This window comes from Phyllobates terribilis, unplaced genomic scaffold, assembly GCF_046119375.1.
Source record: "Phyllobates terribilis strain yellow unplaced genomic scaffold, ASM4611937v1 Scaffold_2__4_contigs__length_985480577, whole genome shotgun sequence".
NCBI lineage: Eukaryota > Metazoa > Chordata > Amphibia > Anura > Dendrobatidae > Phyllobates > Phyllobates terribilis.
This window is the reverse complement of record NW_027362762.1, coordinates 813,198,139-813,219,201: the sequence shown is the minus strand read 5'-3', so window position 1 is coordinate 813,219,201 and position 21,063 is coordinate 813,198,139. Positions and strand designations below refer to the sequence as shown.

Genomic DNA, 21,063 nt, shown 5'->3' with positions numbered 1-21,063 from the left:
GTTTTTGATGGTAATTTGGTTGAGTCCTCTATAATCGATACAGGGGCGTAGTGAACAGTCTTTCTTTTTTACGAAGATGAATCCGGCTCCAGCCGGGGAGGAAGATTTCTGGATGAATCCCCTAGCCAGATTTTCTTCGATGTACTCCAACATGGCCCAGGTTTCGGCCAACGACAACGGGTAATAATAAACACTTCGGCCAGCATAATAGAGATCACGAGTATGGAGTGAGGAAGAGCCACAGCTCGCAGCCCATAGTCGCACGAAAAAATTGCCTACTCAAAATCGGTGTGAAAACACAAGAGAAAACGGAGTGTACGGCATATAGAAAAAACTTTATTAGTAAAAATACATAACGTTACATGTATAATAAATAAATACAGATGGGAAGACGATACAGAACCACAAGAGCACGTAGCAAATATCCACAGCTAACAATGTAGCAGGATAGTGTGAAGAGGGGAAGAGAAAAGAGCGACCCAAAGTAACATGTACTAGTTGATGACAAAAATGGGAGAGGTATATATAGAAGGATAACAATACTTCAAATAATAGATACATGTCACAGTTTTCCCATGATGGGGCAAGAGTAGGTATAATCCATAATATAAATACGCCCACGGGGTGGAGTGGCACCGGGTACCAGGTCGATAGGGCAATCATATGGCCTATGAGGTGGCAGTGTCTCTGCCTGCTTCTTGTCGAAGACATCAGCATAGGACCAGTAAGGTGCCGGTAGACCAGGTAAATTAGCTGGAGTAGATGGAGGTCAAGCCGGGCGAACCGGAACCAGGCAGGTCTCATGGCAATCCTGCCCCCAACGGAGCACCTCACCGGATTGCCAATTCAGAATGGGCTCATGTCTCTGTAGCCAGGGTAGACCTAGCAAAAGGGGGTGAGAGAGTCCGGAAAGCACATGGAAGGAGATCCTCTCTGAGTGCAGCATTCCCACCTGCAGGGTTACGGGCTCTGTGACGAGCAAGATGGTCACCGGAAGGAGTCTTCCATCCACGGAAGCGACTGCCAATGGTTCAGCCACAGGTTTGGTAGGAATCTGATACTTCTCTACAAGGGACTGGGAAATGAGATTCCCAGCGGCTCCAGAGTCCAGATGTGCGGTTTCAAAGAAGCGGTTCTCTCCACAGGAGATAGAGACGGACAAAGTCAAGAACGGAGAGGATTTACTCTTGCCTAGGACGACCTCTCCGAGCGGTCCTAGACACTGGAGTTTCCCGGCTTCACCGGACAAGAGCGGATCAGGTGCTCCTTACTACCACAGTAGAAACAGCTCCCCTTGGCTCGGCGTGTTTCTTGGCGATACTTGACCATCTTGGTCTGGTCGATCTGCATGGGTTCGGGCGAGCGTGCCCGGGGAGTTGCTGTTTGGGAAGCCGGTTTCTGGAAAACAGGAGCAAGATGAGGAAATCTTCTCTACCGGGTAGTCTCCTTAGCATGTTCTAGGAAACGGATGTCAATCCGGGTAGCTAGTGACACCAGGTCATCCTGAGAGGTAGAAATGTCCCGGCCAGCTAACTCGTCCTTAATCCGACCGGAAAGACCCTCCCAGAAGGTGGACACCAGGGCCTCATTGTCCCAGGCAAGCTCATAAGCGAGGGTACGGAACTGTATGGCATACTGGCACACGGTGAGACTCCCTTGGCAGAGACGGAGCAATGAGGAGGCAGTAGAAATCCTTCGTCCAGGTTCATCGAAGACCCTTCGGAAGACAGTGAGGAAAGCCAGAAGATCGGACACCATCTCCCCTCTCTCCCATAGAGGGTTTAGCCATGCCAATGCTTCCCCGGTGAGGTGAGACATGATGAAAGCCACCTTGGCCCAGTCGGAGGGAAACTGATGTGGCAGAAGTTCAAAGTGCAGCGTGCACTGGTTCAGAAAGCCCCGACATAGGATGGGGTCACCTCCAAAATGAGGAGGTGCAGAAAGCCGGGGTCCTAGGCTGGATGCTGTGGTATTGGTAGGCAGCGGCTTGAGGCGGACACAGGTGGAACAGACAGCGTGTCCAGGCGAGAGTTGACAGACCGCAGGTAGGTCAGAATGGTTTCCTGTTGGGATCTCTGATGAGAAACCTCCTGGTACAGGTCAGCAAGCGAAGGGGCCTGGGGGCCACTGGGTTCCATGGCCCGTGCAAACTGTTACGGATCCAGGTAGTGGAACCTCTGTGCTGCGGTGCAAGGAGGGACCAGAGGGGTGTAACTAGGTATCAACTCGGACCGACCAAGCTTGTACGGCGGCTCAATCGACTCCGTGACCAGGGAAGGACTGAGCAGAGGGACCAGGTGCTACTCTGGGACTGACCTTGTATGAGAGCAGGTGACTCCCACGGGTCAGAAGGCAGGGACTGACCGGTACAGCAGATGAGCACGGCAGGCAGGCTGACGGGTGATCCGGGCAGACGGACTGGCAGACACGGCAGGTAACAGGCAGGAGCCTCCAGGTAGGCTGGCTGGTAGGCACGGCAGGTAACAGACAGGTGCTTCCAGGTATGCGGGCTGGCAAGCACGGCAGGTAACAGGCAGGAGCCTCCAGGTAGGCTGGCTGGTAGGCACGGCAGGTAACATGCAGGTGCTTCCAGGTAAGCGGGCTGGCAGGAACGGCAGTTAACAGGCAGGTGCTTCCAGGTAAGCAGGCGGGCAGGGCCCATAGACAGACTGGCAGACTGGACTGTAGACAGACTGTCGGGCTGGAGAGTAGACAAGCTGGCGGACAGGGCTGGTAGTCAGGCTGGCGGACTGGACTTGTAGTCAGGCTGGCGGACTGGACTTGTAGTCAGGCTGGCGGACTGGACTTGTAGTCAGGCGGGAGGACTGGACTCGTACTCAGGCTGACGGACTGGACTCGTACTCAGGCTGACGGACTGGACTCGTAGTCAGGCTGACGAGCTGGACTCGTAATCAGGCTGGCGGGTTGTACTCGTAGTCAGGCTGGCGGGCTGGACTCGTAGTCAGGCTGGCGGGCTGGACTCGTAGTCAGGCTAGCAGCGGGACCTGAGGGCTGAAGCAGAGTTTAACACACAAAGCTACAACCTTGCACGGGCACCTCCATTTTGGAGGAGGTGCCTTATATATGAGAGGTCCTCCGGCCATTGGCCGGGGACTCCTTAGGACGGCGCGCGGCCCCTTTAAGAGGGAGAGAGCGCGCGCCCTAAGCACAGTGCCCGGGAAGCTGCGCACGCCGGCAGCAGCAGAATCAGGAGCGCCGGAGAACGCCGGGCGGGGAGCGCGGCAGTAAGAGGGATGGCGTCTCTGCCTGTCAGGGGGCAGAGACGCCGATACTACACCTAGCATTTGTATGATAGTAGTGGGGATTGGGAAGGGGAGTGTTACTCCTGTTATTTTATAGCATTCTAAGCTTTTTTTTTATTTAGGTGGTCTACAACTCCTTTAAATAAACAAGTGTGGCATTTTCACATTACATCCATCAGAGCTAAGAATTGTGGAAGCAAGTAATATTATTTTGCCAAGTTCTTAAAAACCAACATTCAGCTACCGATCCCCAACTCCTCCTTTCACAGCACTGCCCAGGTATCCTGACAGTCCCTTATCTGGCAGAGATGGGCTTGTGACCACGGCTGCGTCTTGTGTTTGGCTGTAGCAGTCACATTTCCGTACAACCAGAACTCAAATATATATAGCCAGTGTCCGTACATTCTGTTCTCATTGTTTGGACAGAATGGGTTTGTAGACCTGTCTCAAGTTTGGAGAAGGCAGAAGTACAAGAGAAGCAGTGGTTCATCCCATATGTGAGACTACATTATTTTTTTATTGATAGACCATGCTGTGCCCTTTTGGTTTAAAGAAAGCAACAAAAATTACAAATAATTTACAGAGTACTTATTTTTTACCTAATTAAACAGAAACTATTTGCTGGCTTATAATAGAAAGAATGATTTATATGATAATCACTTGTTTCTAATATTGCTACAACTTTGTATAGAATTTGTCCCAATAATCTAAGCGTATCAGTTGCATTATGTAATATTCAGAAATAGAAAAAAAACATACATGGAACTCAGACTGCTCTTTATACAACATTAATACATTTCCCCATAAGGGCTTTTACCCCTTCAAAGCTTAAAAAAAGCACATCCTAGCAACCAAGATCCGCATATGTTAAAACAGTGAAATGGGTCCCATGATATCCAGTCTGCGGATGGTACCCAAGTGGCATGGTGTTTAAATAATTCAAGTAGAAAATCTTTGCATGAGCACTAATGAGAGCAAAAATCTGAAAAGAAAACAATACATATTTGATAGAGCCCAAGGACGAAAAAACTGTCTGGACATTTTAGTCTTTCCGAATGTGGCAGACTGTGCCACTGCTATAAACACTGATCAATCTCAGGTTATCATTTCATTTCTCCTCTTATTTCCTAAATGTAATAGGGAAAAAATACTTCTATAGAATGATCTATTCTGAAGCAGCTCACAGAAAAAGAGGTAAATGATATATGAGTACCTGACATATATCCTACCAAGTGCGACAAGGTTGTATGTGTAAAATGGTAGCATACATCTGGGCCTGAGGCAAGAAAGCATCTCGCCGGGGAACACAGGGCTAGAAGAGCCTCAAAATCCAATTATACCTTTCAACAGAGCAGTAGGTGCTATTCTTCTTCATCATTCCCAGGCATATAGAAGAGAAGAGCTCAGAATATCCTAATTATATTGGTAAGAGTGACAGCCACTGACACAACCCCAAAAGTCATGTGATCCTTCATTAATGGCCTCTTTTGACAAGGTTCAAGAACCAAGTGATACAAAACACAGGCAAGTGTGACGGAGTGATGAGTAAACACTACCAAGTTACCCAGTCATACTCACATGCTATAATGCTGACATCTTGTGGACTGTTTGCCATTATCATGCTTTCCAGGCAGTGAACTACAATGGAAAGCATTAAAGCACCACTCCAGCGTGGTTTTTCAGCACTGGAGTTGTGCTTCTAATTTAAGGTCCCTGACCGCATTCTTATACTTACCAGCCGCCGTCTTGACCTTTTATCGGTGCCGCTCCCGTCCTGCAGCGCCATCTTGTGGCCGCAACTTCAGACTAACCAGAAGTCAGAAGTAACAGGGTGCAGGGTAAGGTGTGCACAGCTGATTTCACTATTTTTAACTACAGTGAGGCCAATGTGGTTACCAAATGTATAGCAGAGGCCTCAAACACGCAGCCCACGGGCCACTTGTGACCCCTCAAGCTGCTTCATGCGGCCTCCAGGCGCCATAGACCCCTTGACGATTGCAGCCCGGTCCAGGAGCCGTATGACGTCACGCCATGCGCAGATGTCAGCTGCTAGCCTCTGATAGGCCGGCAGCTGGCATTAGTAGTGCTGTGCAGAGAGCCAGTCTCTGTGCGGCAATACACTTCCAAGGACGCACATTCAACTGAAATAAAGCACTGATGTCCGCGGCTCCTGGACCGGGCCGGGATTGTCAAAGGGTCTATGGTGCTTGCGGGCCGAATGTGCAGAAAGGACGCAGAGGGAATGGAGGGCAGGTGAGAAGAATCTTTTTTTTCTCTATGATGTGTATGTGAAGAACGGCACAGGGGACATATCTACAATATGCAACCTGGATGGGGACATATCTAAAATATGGGGACCTGGATGGGGACATATCTACAATATGGGGACCTGGATGGGGACATATCTACAATATGGGAACCTGGATGGGGGACATTACGACAAGATGGGAACCAGGATGGGCACATTACTACAAGACAAGGACCAGGGTGGTGACATTACTCCAAGATGAGGACCAGGATGGGGCATTACTATGAGATTAGAACCAGGATGGTGCATATTACTTCAAGATGAGGACCTGGATGGGGACATATCTACAATATGGGGACCTGGATGGGGGCATACCTACAATATGGGGACCTGGATGGGGGACATTACGACAAGATGACGACCAGGATGGGGACATTATTCCAAGATTAGGACCAGGATGGGGCATTACTTCAGGAAGGGGAACAGGATGGAGGACATTTCAACAAGATGAGGACCAGGATGGGGCATTACTAGAAGATGAGGACCAGGATGAGCACATTACTACAAGATGAGGACCAGGATTGGGCATTACTATGAGATTAGAACCAGGATGGGGCATATTACTACAAGATGAGGACCTGGATGGGGACATATCTACCTTATGGGGACCTGGATGGGGGCATACCTACAATATGGGGACCTGGATGGGGAACATTACGACAAGATGACAACCAGGATGGGGCACATTACTACAAGATAGGGACATTACTCCAAGATGAGGACCATGATGGGGCATTACTTCAAGAAGGGGAACAGGATGGAGGACATTACAACAAGATGAGGACCAGGACGGGGCATTGCTAGAAGATGAGGACCAGGATGGGGGACATTACGACAGATGGGGACCAGGACGGGGCATTGCTAGAAGATGAGGACCAGGATGGGGGACATTACGACAGATGGGGACCAGGACGGGGCATTGCTAGAAGATGAGGACCAGGATGGGGGACATTACGACAGATGGGGACCAGGTTGGGGCACATTACTACAAGATGTTTGCCAGAATTACTATATGGTGCTAATTGTAAGACAATATTACTGTGTGTGGCCAATTGGGGGAAACAAAATTATAAAAAAAAATTAAAAATAAAGCATGAAAAAATATTTTCCCACTAAAAATGCTTGCTTATATATAAACTAAAGTAAACAAAAAAAGTGCACATTTGTTATTACCACATCTCTAACGACCCAAGCTATAAAAAAATAAAATAAACACGGCAAAAATGTTCAAAAGGTGTATAGAAAAAAAATGGTATCACTAAAAATGGCACCTTGTCCTGCAAAAAATGCGGCCCCCCAAATAATTTTTTTTTCCGTGTGCGGCCCACATACCCAGCCGAGTTGGAGACCCCTGGTGTATAACATGAATAACCCCATTAAAAAGATGCTTTTTCATCTCTGCTTTAAGTCTCCTCATACTGGTGTGCCACACCTGGAATGTCACTCTCCACAAGAAGAAACCTTACCCCTTAGAGCCCAGCCTTAGCCTCTCACCCAGCCAACTCAGATCTCATACTTTGTACTGACGAGGGGCAATACTCTGAAACACCGTGTCTTCAAATTGAGATTCTGATATGACTTTTATCCTAAGTCATATTTCAAGGCTCGTTCAAGGGTCGATAATGACTTGTAGGATTGCTGCTTCCAATTGGTGGGACTAGAGTTCAAGTCCTCTTCCTCTCTGAAGCGGCAATTTGCATATTTCATCTCTGCTAAAACAATTCTTCCTAAGGGTTCGCTCACACGGCTGTCGATTCTCTTATGTGAAAGAATCGGGCCGAATATGCTAATGACACTCGGATCAAACTCCGTCAGAGTGAGACAAGGGTCAGTTTACTGTGACCCGACTATCTCATCTGAGAGAATTGCAGCACAGGTGTGGAGAATACGGAGAACTTAATTTCTCCATCTTCTCCATTCTCTGTGTCCGTGGTAATTGAATTGCACTCGGATGACATCTGAGTGCAGTCCGATGTTTCACGCGCACTCATAGACTTGTATGGGTGCGTATGGTCCGATTATCAGATGCACTCGCAGCATGCTGCAATAAATTTTCGCATGCCAAATCGGCATGAGAAAAAGATCGCTGATCTGCACTGCCCCATAGTATAACATTGGATAGCACTCGTCCGAGTTATACGCTACTGTGAGCAAAACCTAATGCTGAAAATCAGTAGATATCAGTAGATACCTTCTCCAGACCCATTTAGACTGAAGAGGAATAGTTGTCCCAACATCTACAGGTAAAAATGTGTAAACTTTGTAGCTATGCTTTCCATCCAAAAGTCTAAATTTGTTGCATTTGATGCCTTAGATTGCCCCTTATTTGGCTAATTAGAGACCGGGAGTGTGTGAATGGAGTGTGAGAGCTCCCTTCTCACCAGGTTTGGCACTTGATGTGAGAACATTGCAATCTACCTCTCAGCAGCTGTCTCTGTCATGGTGCCAGCCAGGTAAACACAATCTGAATGCGCCCATTTGATATCGTAGTGAAGGCTTTGGTCTGTTGCAATGTAAAACAAATCCCCCACGCTGCTAGTAGATAGATGTAAGCTTATACCTTTTTAGTGGATCAACAGCAGTTAGAAAACACTACTTTACTCCTCAAATAGGGGTTTTCTGTGGAAGAAAAGCAATCAAACTAGAAAACCGGTTCCTTTTGTGTTCTAGTGAGACAAACAAATTATACACGGCTGCCCACACAGAAAATGTCAGCTCGCAAGTCTTACTTAAATACTTTCCACGGGAGCTTAAAAAGGTAACTTAACTAATCAAAAGCTCCAGAAAGTTCCCGTTACTTCATTCAATAAGTTATTTTCTTGTCAATTGTGTAGAAATGGGTAATTGCTTTTCCTCTACCTGAATTAATCTAAAACGGGAAGGAGTAATCTGTATCCTAATGTGAATCAGGGCTCAGAGGCTCTACCCACAACAAATCTATTCATCTATCATGTTCTGAGATTTTCACATGATAATTCCTTTATAACACTAATAATCTGTTCACAATGCAAAGTCATCTGTTTCTTTACTGGTGGCTGATACAGACTCTTACGGTTTTTGTAATTCCTATCTATCTGATGAAAACATCTTTAGCATTGTTGAGGAGTTTTATTTCTCAGCAGAATCGTCAACAACCGCCCATCTCTTTCTCACTGCTTGTAAAAATCCAGACCTGTGCTGCCCTCTTGAAAAAATCTCCGAGCACCAATTATGCTGGAGCTTGCATTCCGGACTTTGCATCACCGAGGCTAACCACCTCGGTAACATCACCAAGGCTAACCACCTCGGTCACATCACCGAGGCTAATCACCTCGGTCACATCACCGAGGCTAACCACCTCGGTAACATCACCGAGGCTAACCACCTCGGTAACATCACCGAGGCTAACCACCTCGGTAACATCACCGAGGCTAACCACCTCGGTAACATCTCAGAGGCTAACCACCTCGGTAACATCTCAGAGGCTAACCACCTCGGTAACATCTCAGAGGCTAACCACCTCGGTAACATCTCAGAGGCTAACCACCTTGGTAACATCACCGAGGCTAACCACCTCGGTAACATCACCGAGGCTAACCACCTCGGTAACATCTCAGAGGCTAACCACCTCGGTAACATCTCAGAGGCTAACCACCTCGGTAACATCTCAGAGGCTAACCACCTCGGTAACATCTCAGAGGCTAACCACCTCGGTAACATCTCAGAGGCTAACCACCTCGGTAACATCTCAGAGGCTAACCACCTCGGTAACATCACTGATGCTAATCACCTCGGTGACACATCTCCTATCGAGGGGCTTTCAATTGCTATCTAACAATGGTTACGGGAAAAAACACTAACAAAAAAAAACTGAGCATTCATACAATACAGACAAGAGAGGAAGTACATGAACATAAACCATATGTGGACAATGTCATAATAGGAAATAGTAAACTGACATTCAAAATTGTGCGGTATAAACCCAGAGTGCCCTTACACATACAGAGATCTGACTCATTTCTTTCCAGTCAGACCAATATGATTTTAAACTGGTGTGTGTAAACGGCAAAGTGATCTGACCTGTCAGAGAACTGATCCCATTAGCTTAAAGTGAACCTGTAAAGAAATGCAAGAGCACAGTAGGGTCTTATCCACGTTAAAGGGCTGGTATTTATAAGCAGAAGCGCTCTCCTTGCGTCGTTGTGTGAGACACAACACTTATAGAGCCTGAATACCAGATGCAGCAGCTTCCAAGAAAACAGTAGATTTAAATAGCAGTTTCAGAGTCCACTGACCACTTCCTCAGGACAACCATATATCATGTATGGTTGTCCTGAGGAAGGAGTCAGTGGACTCTGAAACGCGTTAACAATAAACCTACAATTCTATTACCAATATTTGTGTTGTATTCCGGAGAGCGCAGAAATATTTCCTATCCTGCTATTTAAAACTTAAATTGAACCTGTCATGTAAAATAATGCTGTAACTGCGCCCTTTGCATTCTCTGACAGTCGGCTCTAAAGAAGAGCCTGCTGTATGTCAGTGCAGGGATCGCAGTTACCGCCGCCGCTCTCTATACACAGAGTGGTGACAGAAACTGTGCCGGTGCCTCCCCTATGACTGGAAGCTGGACGCTGCAGGGGGGAGTAAAGTTCATTCCCTCCCAACAGCAAGGCTCTCAGTGCAGGCGTCACATGGTGTCAGAACGCTAATAACTGTAGCGAATTGGCCGGCACCCCTGCATGATGTCCTCTTCTAGCTCCATGCAGGGACGCCGGCTTACTCACCGGACATGCCCTCAGCGTGGTGTCCGGCGTGCTCCTGACGTGCTCACTGTCCTCTGTTGCTGTGCACGCCAGCAGTTCCTGGCAGAGCCTAGTGCACGTGCGCTCCCTCGCTCTTAAAAGGACACCGTGCGCTTATAGTAAATTACCTCAGCTTGTAGCTGAGAGGCATTTAGTATAATTAGTACACCTGCAAGATGGCTCCCAGCCAATAGCTGGAATGCATCTTGCATATATAGACTCCCTCTCCCTTAGGGAGTCGTCGAAGCAACAGCTTTTAATAGTATGTAGTCTCCCCTACTAGTGAGTTGTTAGGTCCTCCGGTGTGGCCAGTGTCCTGAACCCGAATCCCTGGTCCGTGTGTGGGCAGTTTCTGGATATTGTCCTCTGGTCCTGATGCGGCCAATCCTGTTCCCTGTTCCCGAAGTCCCCTGGTCCCGTGAGTGCCTAAACTATGTCCCCTGGTTCTGGTGCGGCCAGTTCTGTTCCTGAAGTCCCTTGGTCCTGCTGTGGCCAGTATCTGAACGTTTCCCTATCTGAATCTCTGTGTCAGTAACCGTTCTGCAGTGATCCTGAACTGAACCTATTAGTCTGAATGAAGCCCTAGTCTATGTCAGCTAACCTGACCCCTGGAGTCAGCTGCTGCAGTACCGTCATCTGCCTATGAGTGGTACCTGGCGACTACCTGCAGCCCAACCTGTCTCCACCATCAAGAGCTGCAGTGAACACCAGGTAGCCGCTTAGCTACACCCCTACCTAGGTAGACCCGGGCCTGTGGCATAGTGGGTCCACTAATTCACATGCGCCACCATTGGGCGTAACAATAACCTGCAGATTAAATCCATATCTGCAGGTTAATAGCTTTATTTTACATGACAAAGCCTCTCCACCAATCACAATGAAAGATTTGTGTACAGCATCTAACATATATCTAAAAGAAAACTCCATTATAAAGAATATAAAGGTTCCACTTTAGGACAATCATAACAGATGCGGAAGATGAAAATTGGCTCTATCCTAACAAAATATATGTACCTGTAAATGGCCAACTTAGACCAATTTGATAATCTTTCAGATTAGTCTGATTGATCAGAATTCTGTGTGTGTAAAGCTAAATGTAGAGATAACTAAATAATCGTAAAGGAACCTGTTACTCGATTCATGAATCAGAGAATAGTTACCTGATGGCAGCCAGGTACGTTTTTCTCTGAAATGCTCCAGTGTTTTAGAGAAAACTTAATTTGGAGAGCCGTCTGGGGACCATAGGAAAAGAGGGGACAAGTCTGGTGCCACTCCCACTCTACTTGATTGATAGGTCTTTCCAGATGGGCACACATGGGAGAATCCTGTTCATCAACTGGAGTGGTGCTGGAGAAAGCTGGCCAGGGTTAGTGCCGAACTCATCTCATCTAATCTCGGTGTTTCAGAGAAATACATACTTGGCTCTAATCGAGCAGCCAGGCTCTGGTTCATGCTGCTCACGGTTTGGGCAGCATGAATCAACTGATAGGTTCCCTATAAAGAGTGTATAGCTATGCCTTTCAAAAACATTACTACCTTTATGAGAAATAAACAGAGGCTGGACAGACATCTGTCTGAGATGCTTTAGTGAATCCTGCTTTGAGCAGGGGGTTGGACCAGTTGACCCAGGAGGTCCCCTCCAACTCTACCATTCTATGATTCTATGAAATGACTCTTCATGGCGCCCTATCAAATCTTTACCAAAAATGCCAGTCCTGCATGCATAAAATGCTATAAAAATTACACTGGTGTATTCTTGAAATTAATTCTTAGTGGCTCTTGTTTGTAACCAGTCGTATTTTATACTTACTGCACCTCAGTTGCTGGTAATATGGTGATATGCAGTAATCAAATTGGGTTTGAGATCAGGAAATTAAATCTGCAATTGCGGTATAGTCTTGGTATGTTAACCCCTTAACGCAAAATTACGCATACGTACGTGATTGTGAGGGCGCATGAGCTGAGCTCTCTGCACAGGCATCTGATGCCAGCCATAATACTTAGCCGGCATCTGTCTCTAACAGCAGCTGCCGGAAATGAGTTACGATTGTTGCTGTTAACCATTAATATGCCAAGTCAAGCTCTTGTGCACTGGCTCCCATTGGCCCCTGTGACGCAACTGTGCGGCAGCAATGGGGACCTGCTAAAGACTTGCGTCACCGCCAGATACCGCGATTTATACTATACACTGCAATAATGTGGTAGTGCAGTATATAATATAAGCGATTGATCACGGGTTCAAGTCCCCTAAGGTGATTAACAAATAGTGCAAAAAATGAAAAAGAAAGTTTTTAAAAATATAAAAAAATGTAAAAATTTGAATGCACTCCTTACCCCCATTAAAAATGAAAAAAATAAATAATCATATTTGGTATGGTCGTGTCCATAGAAGGGTGTTCTATCAAAATATAACATTAATTTACCCATCTGGTAGACACTATAAAGAGATAAAAAATCAAAAGGCCAGAATTGCGGTTTTTCAGTGAACTTCCCAAAAGAAATGCAATAAAAAGCGAAAAAAAGTCATATAAACCCAAAAATAGTATAAATTATACCATAAGCTTGCCATGCCAAAAAAAAAGCCAAGACCAGCTCCATCGATGGAAAAATAAAAACATTATGGACCTAGGAAAATGACGACACAAGTCTAAATTTTTTTCTTAGAAACTTCGGAATTTTTTTTCACCACTTAAATTAAAAAAAAAATATGTATGCAAGTCTAATATTGCTGTAATCATACTGACCGGAAGAATCATGCAGCCAAGTCAATTTTACTATACAATAAACAAAGTAAAAACACAACCCAAACAAATAGCAGAATTTAATTTTGTCACCATTTCATACCAATTGGATTTTTTTTCCATTTGTCAGTACATTAAATGGAAAATAGATGGTGACATTAAAAACTGCAACTCGTCCCGTAAAAACCGAGCCCTCCAACAGCTAAGTAAATCGAAAAATAAAAGCGTCATGGTTTAAGAAGGGGAGGAAAAAACAAAGTGCAAAAAAGAAAATTGTGAGCATAAGCAAGGGGTTAAAATCTGAATATATAAAGGGAGTAGAAAGGGCAGAGCTGCACATAATACACTCAGCACAATAGTTATTTATCCTACTATTAAGTGGAACAGATGGATCAGTATTAAAGTTTATGTAGAAGATATTTCTGCAATGTATCAAGTACAAACAAAAGTCATGACCAGAACAACAGCTGATCCAGCTGGTGAAATACTCTGCTATTGTAGCACAATAAATAGTACCATGGTGTTCAGGGACTCCATCATTTACAGGAAATAGGCCTTGACTTTAGATTGACTTCAAGTAGGTAGGAAATCAATAAGGACGAGAGATACTTCAGCTGTTAAGATCCTGAAACACGGCCAGATACTACACACAGGGAGAAAACACAGATGAGACTACTGGAACATTTAAAGAGGTATTTTCCCTAAATTTCTCATGTTGAACTGGACACATAATGTAATAGCGGCTGCAGAGTGAAATAAAATGTTTTTTTGTTCTTTTTTATGTTTTTTTTAATTTTTTTCACTATAAGCTATGGTGGGTGGAGGCTTGTTCTTCTTTCCCTTGAGTGTTGCTGCCTGTTTATGATTGGTCGCAATCATACACGGAGAAGAAGTAGAATGCCTCAGGTGAAAACTGTCTAACACACAAATACTGTCATTGTTAATATCTCAGCAACAGAGACGTAAAATTAAGAAAAAAATTAGTAATTTTTATTCCGCTCTTTAACCATTATTCCATCCTATGTCCAGTTCAACATGAAAAATTTGGCGAAAGGTTCTCTTTAATGTGAATTTTCAGGAGCAAAAATCTGGAGCACTGTCCATTACTCAAACTCTTTTTTATCTAGATTCCCATAATGAGCAGATGAATGACCTATGTTCCTCAAAGGTGTAAGGAAACTTGTACTGTGCATTATCAAGGCCTTGGGGGTACTTTGATGTAAATTTTTATTAATAAAGGTTACCTGGCTTATAAACATAAAGAAACACTAATTTATGATGTTCTTCTAGCTTGATGTTTAGAAGACATTGGACTTGACAGGTCTGAGTAGAATGTATGATGGTTATGCTCAGGGGAAACCAGACCCCACAATAAAAAAACTGCAACATTTTCTTACATAGGGACATGAAGTATGAATTTCCAGACTGGAGATTTCTAAAACCAAATTTTCAATAGCCATTCCACCAATGTATGCAAATATATCTTAATAACAGTACTTACTCTCGTCTGGGTTAGGAGAAGCAAGGATAGCGCTGTGCTTTCTTTTTACTTCTTCTACATTCTCGGATATCTTGTCAATAAAACCTCTGATCTCCTCCACCTGAAAATTTATAGATGGATAATTCTCTTAAAATATAATTTGCAGCAACGTAAATGAAGATATTATAGGATTCTGTTTACGGTGCATCTACAAAGCCGGATCAAAATTGTAATAGAGCTATTGTTTTCAGTAAATGAATTATGTTTAATTGCTTCAGAAATGAAGAGAAGCAAATTCTTTAAATGAGTTATGTCTTTATGAGAATTTTTCTTTTGTAAACAGCTCAATAATAACTCTGCCCTACGAAGTCATTATTAAACCCGTATCACGCTAAAAATAATGCTCTTCTGACAGACAGGCTGGATACACGCACAACATCATACCTGTTCAAAGAATTCATCCATGAAGCGGTCTCGATCCAAGCTGACAGCCACTTCATCATCTTCATCACTGTCTTTCGCCTACAAGACAAGCAGTTTTCCATTTACTTTTACTTAAAGCAATGCTTTTTATTAAAGGCTTTATATGTTTTCATAAAACTATAATTAAGGATTGTAGCCAATTATTTGCATATTAACTGGGAATAATTGGAAGAGTAGTTAGGTAATAAATAGTAGTAGCGGAGAGAGTAGTTGTATATATATGAGACAAAAAGGCAATGAAATTCATGCATTTAAGTCCATCAAAATTATCTGGTGATCATGAAGTTCAACTTGAGGTCCACATTTTAATATTTTTTTTTAGTAATGCTGCTTACAAATTGATCAGTTATAACATTAATACCTAATATTGTGTAAGGTGGACATATCATCGATGCAACCTGTGCAGTCGCACAGGGGCCCAAGAGATAAGAAGGCCCACTTCCATCTCCAAAGAAGTAAGCAGAAGTTTACATACACTGTATAAAAAGACACATATGCATGTTTTTCTCAATATCTGACATGAAATCAGAATAAACCTTTCCCGTTTTAGGTCAATTAGGATTACCATAATTTTTAATATTTGCCAAATGCCAGAATAATAAGAGAGAGAATGTTTTAAGGAATTTTTATTACTTATTGCAAAGTCAAAAGTTTACATACTTTTCATTAGTATTTGGTACCATTGCCCTTAAACTGAATGACTTGGAAGGTCCATTTGGGATATCCTTCCACAAGTTTCTCACAATAGTTGGTCGAAATTTGGACCCATTCCTCCTGACAAAACTGGTGTAACTGATCCAGGTTTGTAGGTCGCCTTGCTCGCACCTGCCTTTTCAGCTTTGCCCATAAATTTTTAATAGGATTGAGATCAGGGCTTAGTGATGGCCACTCCAAAACATTGATTTTGTTATCCTTAAGCCACTTTGTTACCATTTAGGCAGTATGCTTCGGGTCATTGTCCATTTGGAAGACCCATTTCCGCCAAAGCTTTAACTTCATGGCTGATGTCTTGAGATGTTGCTTCAGTATTGCCACATAATCTTCTTTTCTCATGATGCCATCTATTTTGTGAAGTGAACCAGTCCCTCCTGCAGCAAAACAAACCCACAACTTGATGCTGCCACCCCGTGTTTCACAGTTGGGGTTGTTATCTTAGGCTTCCAAGCTTCTCCCTTTTTCCTCCAAATGCAACGATGGTCATTATGCCCAAAAAGTTCAATTTTAGTTTCATCAGACCACAGGACATGTGTGGCGCCCCTGAGGGTTCGACCGCCACAGGGATGCTGCACTTCTCTAATGGAGTGTAGTGTTCCTCCTCTGAGGTAAGAACAGTGTGATGGTCAGGACCCAACCTCCACATCCAACACCACACTTCTCCCACCAGAGGGGGCTAGAAGGCACTAGGTGCTGCCCCTACTGGCACTCGGGAAGACAGGGGAACCAAGAGATAGGGAAACCAATTAGTGGGTGAGGGTGGAGGACTCACATTTTAGTGACACTTTAAATTTCATATTTAATACACAGCCATCTTGGTTCTAGGTTCTTTTGACTGTTCTTTATCGTGACCTCCCTCCCTGAGCGAGGATCCTGTGTGGACCTGCAGAGGATGGAGGCACGGCCCTCGTACCCCGGCCTTGGGTCGAAGGGCAGGTTGCAGATAAGGAATGTCTCAGCCCGGTCAAGGACCATGACCAAGAAGGCCCGGAGCTTAGGAGTGTAGCTCCACCGCAAATGGATCCCGGGGAGGATGCAGACGGAGCGGTATACGCCACCTGTCCTCGCCTAGCTGATCTTTTCAGAGGGATTCCGGCTGCAAGAGGGGCACCGGCCCCTGACACCTGACCTTGCTACTCTATGTCCTGGTCAGGGAAGCCCGGTAGGCCCAGAGGATCCCACCGGGTAGCGGAAGGAGCGGAGCCGCCACCCGTACCCTTTTTCTGAGTGAAGTTCAGAGGGAGACCCGGCCTACTTACACACACACAGACAGGAAAGGACCCAGTCTGAAGTCTAGGAACACTCTGGTGTGATTGAACACTTGACTTACTCGGAGGTTGTCGGACCCCCGTTCCTGGTGACCGCAGAACTCCGCGAGGAGCAGGGAGAAACCTTGCAGCTGTACTCTCCACCGTGAGTAAAAATCCTGGAAGTTAACCCCTATGGCCTCCGGACTCTTATTCTGCACTACACCGCACTACGCAGCACCAGACCTCCTACACTACGACCCTCTCCATCCTGCCTCTCTGCCATGAGGCCCTGCTCCGCCTGTGGGGAGTAGTAACAACGACGGCTGCGATATCACCATGCCTCAGCGGACTGCAGCAGCGCTGGTGGCCTTCACCAGGTGCCACAGGTGGCGTAGTCGATAGCAACCACTCAACCCGGATAAGCCCATACCATCCTTTTTAATGTGATGGCCCTGGGCACGGAGCGGGTCCGGGCCACGGCTGCACCCCATCTACCACACAGGACCCGGCTCCGAGTCCCCCATCTCCCAGGGTAGGGCTTCCATCCAGCGAGGCGTCACAACTGTCTCCAAAAAGTAAGGTCTTTGTTCCTGTGTGCATTTGCAAACATTAATCTTTTTTATGTTTCTTTTGGAGTAATGGCTTATTCCTGGCAGAGTGGCCTTTCAGCCCATGTTGATACAGTACTCATTTCACTGTGGTTATTGACACAATCTTACCAGCTTCCGCCATCAACTTCATAAGGTCTTTAGCTTTTGTCATTCGGTTGATATGCACATGTCGGACCAAGGCATGTTCATCTCTGGGACAGAGAACCCATCTCCGTCCTGAGCGGTATGATGGCTGGACATTCCCATCTTTTTTTGTACTTGTGTATAATGGTTTGTACAGATGAACGATGCACCTTCAGGTATCTTGAAATTGTATCCAAGGATGAGCCAGACTTGTGTAAATCCACAATTCTCTTCCTGATATCTTGGCTTATTTATTTAGACTTTCCCACGATGCTACACAAAGAAACAGTGTGTTTCAGGTGTGCATTTAAATACATCCACAGGTGTATCTCTAATTAACTCAGATGTTGCCAAAAAAACTGAATCTTCCAAACACATGACATCATCATATGGGCAGTCCAGAATTGTTTAAAGGCATAATACTCAGAACTTTTGACTTTACAGTAAGTAATAAAATGCCTTAAAACATTCTCTCTCTCATTATTCTGGCATTTGGCAAATATTAAAAATGATGGTAAACCTAATTGACATAAAAAGGGAAAGGTTTATTTTGATTTCATGTCAGATATTGAGAAAAACATGCATATGTGACTTTTTATATAGTGTATGTAAACTTCTGGTTTCAACTGTGCATTACTAGGCTGAAAAGGGCCCATATACTCTTCTTGCACAGGGGCATTTTTTTGTCTGTGTCCACCACTGCTTCAATATTTCTCCAAAACCACTTTGACAAGTCCAGGCTGACCACAAAACCTCTTGTGGGCTGCAGTATCTGGCACAAAGACATCAACATTAGGTTCTTTAAAGGGGTTGTCTGGGACTCACATATTGATGAATAATCTGTGGGATGGATTGTCAATATGAGATTGGTGGGGGTCCGATATCTAACACCCCCGCCGCTCAGCTGACATCTGCTCTGGCAGTATATGGAGCCGAAACAACAAAGCTCTGTACATTTTTTATTTTCTAAACAATTCATATTAAAAAAAAATCCACAAAACCTGACGTTTTGGAGATGCCCTGACTGAGTTGTCCACCCATTACAATATGGCCACTGTCAAAGTCAGTCTGATCCTTAATTACTGTACCTGGTTCCAGCACATCCACTTCAACAACTGACTGCTTCCTGCCTGTTATATCCTATATCCTACCTTTAGACAGGTGCTATTGTATGATTTCAGCCAGTGTCTGCGGCATTTTAGAGGAAAAACACTTTAATCCCTTCAACCCCGAGCCTGTTTTCACCTTCTTGACCAGGCCAAGTTTTACAATTCTGATAATTTTCACTTTATGAGGTAATAACTCTTGAACGCTTCAATATATCTCAGTTATTATGAGACTGGTCTTTCGTGACACATTGTACTTTATGGTAGTGGTAAATTTAGGTCAATATTTTATGCGTTCATTTGTGAAAATATCGGAATTTTGGTGAAAGCTTTGCAATTTTCAAACATTTAATTTTTATGCCTTTAAACCAGAGAGTAATATCACACAAAATAGTCAAAATAGTTCATAATAACATTTCTCACATGTCTACTTCACATTAAGGTCATTTTTGAAACATTTATTTTTGTTAGGAAGTTAGAAGGGTTAAAAGTTGATCAGCAATTTCTCATATTTCCAACAAAATTTAGAAAATCAATTTTTTTAGGGACCACATTACATTTGAAGTGACTTTGAGGTGGCCTATATGATAGAAAATACCCAAAAGTTACACCATTTTAAAAACTGCACCCCTCAAAGTGCTTAGAACCACATTCAAGAAGTTAATTAAGCCTTCAGGTGCTTCACAGGAATTAAAGCAATGTGGAATTAAAAAATGAAAATTTTACTTTTTCCCACAAAAATGTTGCTTTAGCCCCAAATTTTTCATTTTCACAAGGGAAACAGAAGAATATTGACCATACAACTTGTGCAATTTCTCCTGAGTATACCGATACCCCATATGTGGGTGGTGGAAAACTACTGTTTTGGCGCACGGCAGGGCTTGGAAGGGAAGGAGCGCCAATTGACTTTTGAAATGCAAACTTGTCTGGAATAGATAGCAGACCCCATGTCGCATTTGCAGAGCCCCTGATGTGCCTAAACAGTGGAAACCCCCCACAAGTGACCCCATTTTAGAAACTACACCCGTCAAGTACTTATCTAGAGGTGTGGTGGGCAGTTTAAACCCACAGTGGCTTCACAGGATTTTATAACGTTGTGCCGTAAAAATGAAAAAATCTTTTTTTCAGTAAAAATGTTGCTTCAACCCAAATTTTTCATTTTCACAAGGTTAGCAGAAGAAAATGGACCATACAATTTCTTGTGCAATTTTTCCTGAGTACACTATGTGACGTACAACTACTGTTTGAGTACATGGCAGGGCTCGGAAGGGAAGGAGAACCAATTGAATTCTTGAGCGCAATTTTGGCTTGAATAGATTGCGGATGTCATGTCAAATTTGAAGAGCCCATGACATGCCATCACAGCAGAAATGCGCACAAATGACCCCCTTTTGGGAACTACACCTCTTGAAGAATTCATTTAGGGTCAAGAATTGGTTTTATTTATTTTTTTCACCGGTCCTCATGCCGTATAAGTGATAAGAAGATTTTATTCTTCGGGTCAGTGTGAGTATATACAGTACAGACCAACTAATTCATAGTTTTGATGCCTTCAGTGTGAATGTACAATTTTCATAGTCATGAAAATACAGAAAAATCTTTAAATGAGAAGGTGTGTCGAAACTTTTGGTCTGTACTGTACTTATATACAATCTTCGTCCTATTTTGTCAGAAAAGTGTTCAACAAGATTGGAGTCAGGGATCTCAGTGGGGTGTCAAATTCTTCCACAACAAACTCAACCAACCATGGCTTAATGGAACTTGCTCTGTGTACTGGGGCACAGTCATGATGAAACAGAAAAGGGCTTTTCACAAACTGTTCACGCAAAGTTGGAAATTACAATTGTTTAAAAAGTCTTGGTATGCTAAAGTAATAAGTATGCTAAAGTAATAAAAAACAATGCATACCATTATCTTTCCTCCACCAAACTTTACAAATGGCACAATAAAGCTAGACAGGTAATGCCCTCGCCAAACCCAGACTTGTCCATCAGGCTTCCAGACAGAGAAGCGTGGTTCATCACTCCACAGAACATGTTCCACTGTTCCAAAGTCCAGTGGCAGCTTTACACCACTCCATCTGATGCTTGGTATTGTACTTTATGATATAAGACTTTAAATGCATCTGCTCAGAATGGAAACTCATGCAATGAAACTCCTGTCGCACAGTTTTGCACTGACGTTATTGTAGAGGAAGTTG

General features: G+C 44.2%; 1 protein-coding gene across 3 annotated transcripts in view; it reads right to left on the bottom strand.

Moving 5' to 3' along the window:
• The window catches only part of STX1A (syntaxin 1A), a 190,421-nt gene that overhangs the window by 74,202 nt on the left and 95,156 nt on the right, over window positions 1-21,063 (bottom strand). For all 3 annotated transcript variants that reach the window (XM_073667619.1, XM_073667618.1, XM_073667617.1), the window contains exons 2-3: window positions 15,021-15,098; window positions 14,598-14,697 (exon numbers count right to left, since the gene is read on the bottom strand). In XM_073667619.1, the coding sequence (XP_073523720.1) occupies window positions 14,598-14,697; window positions 15,021-15,098 (178 nt within the window). The remainder of the gene's footprint in view (window positions 1-14,597; window positions 14,698-15,020; window positions 15,099-21,063) is intronic.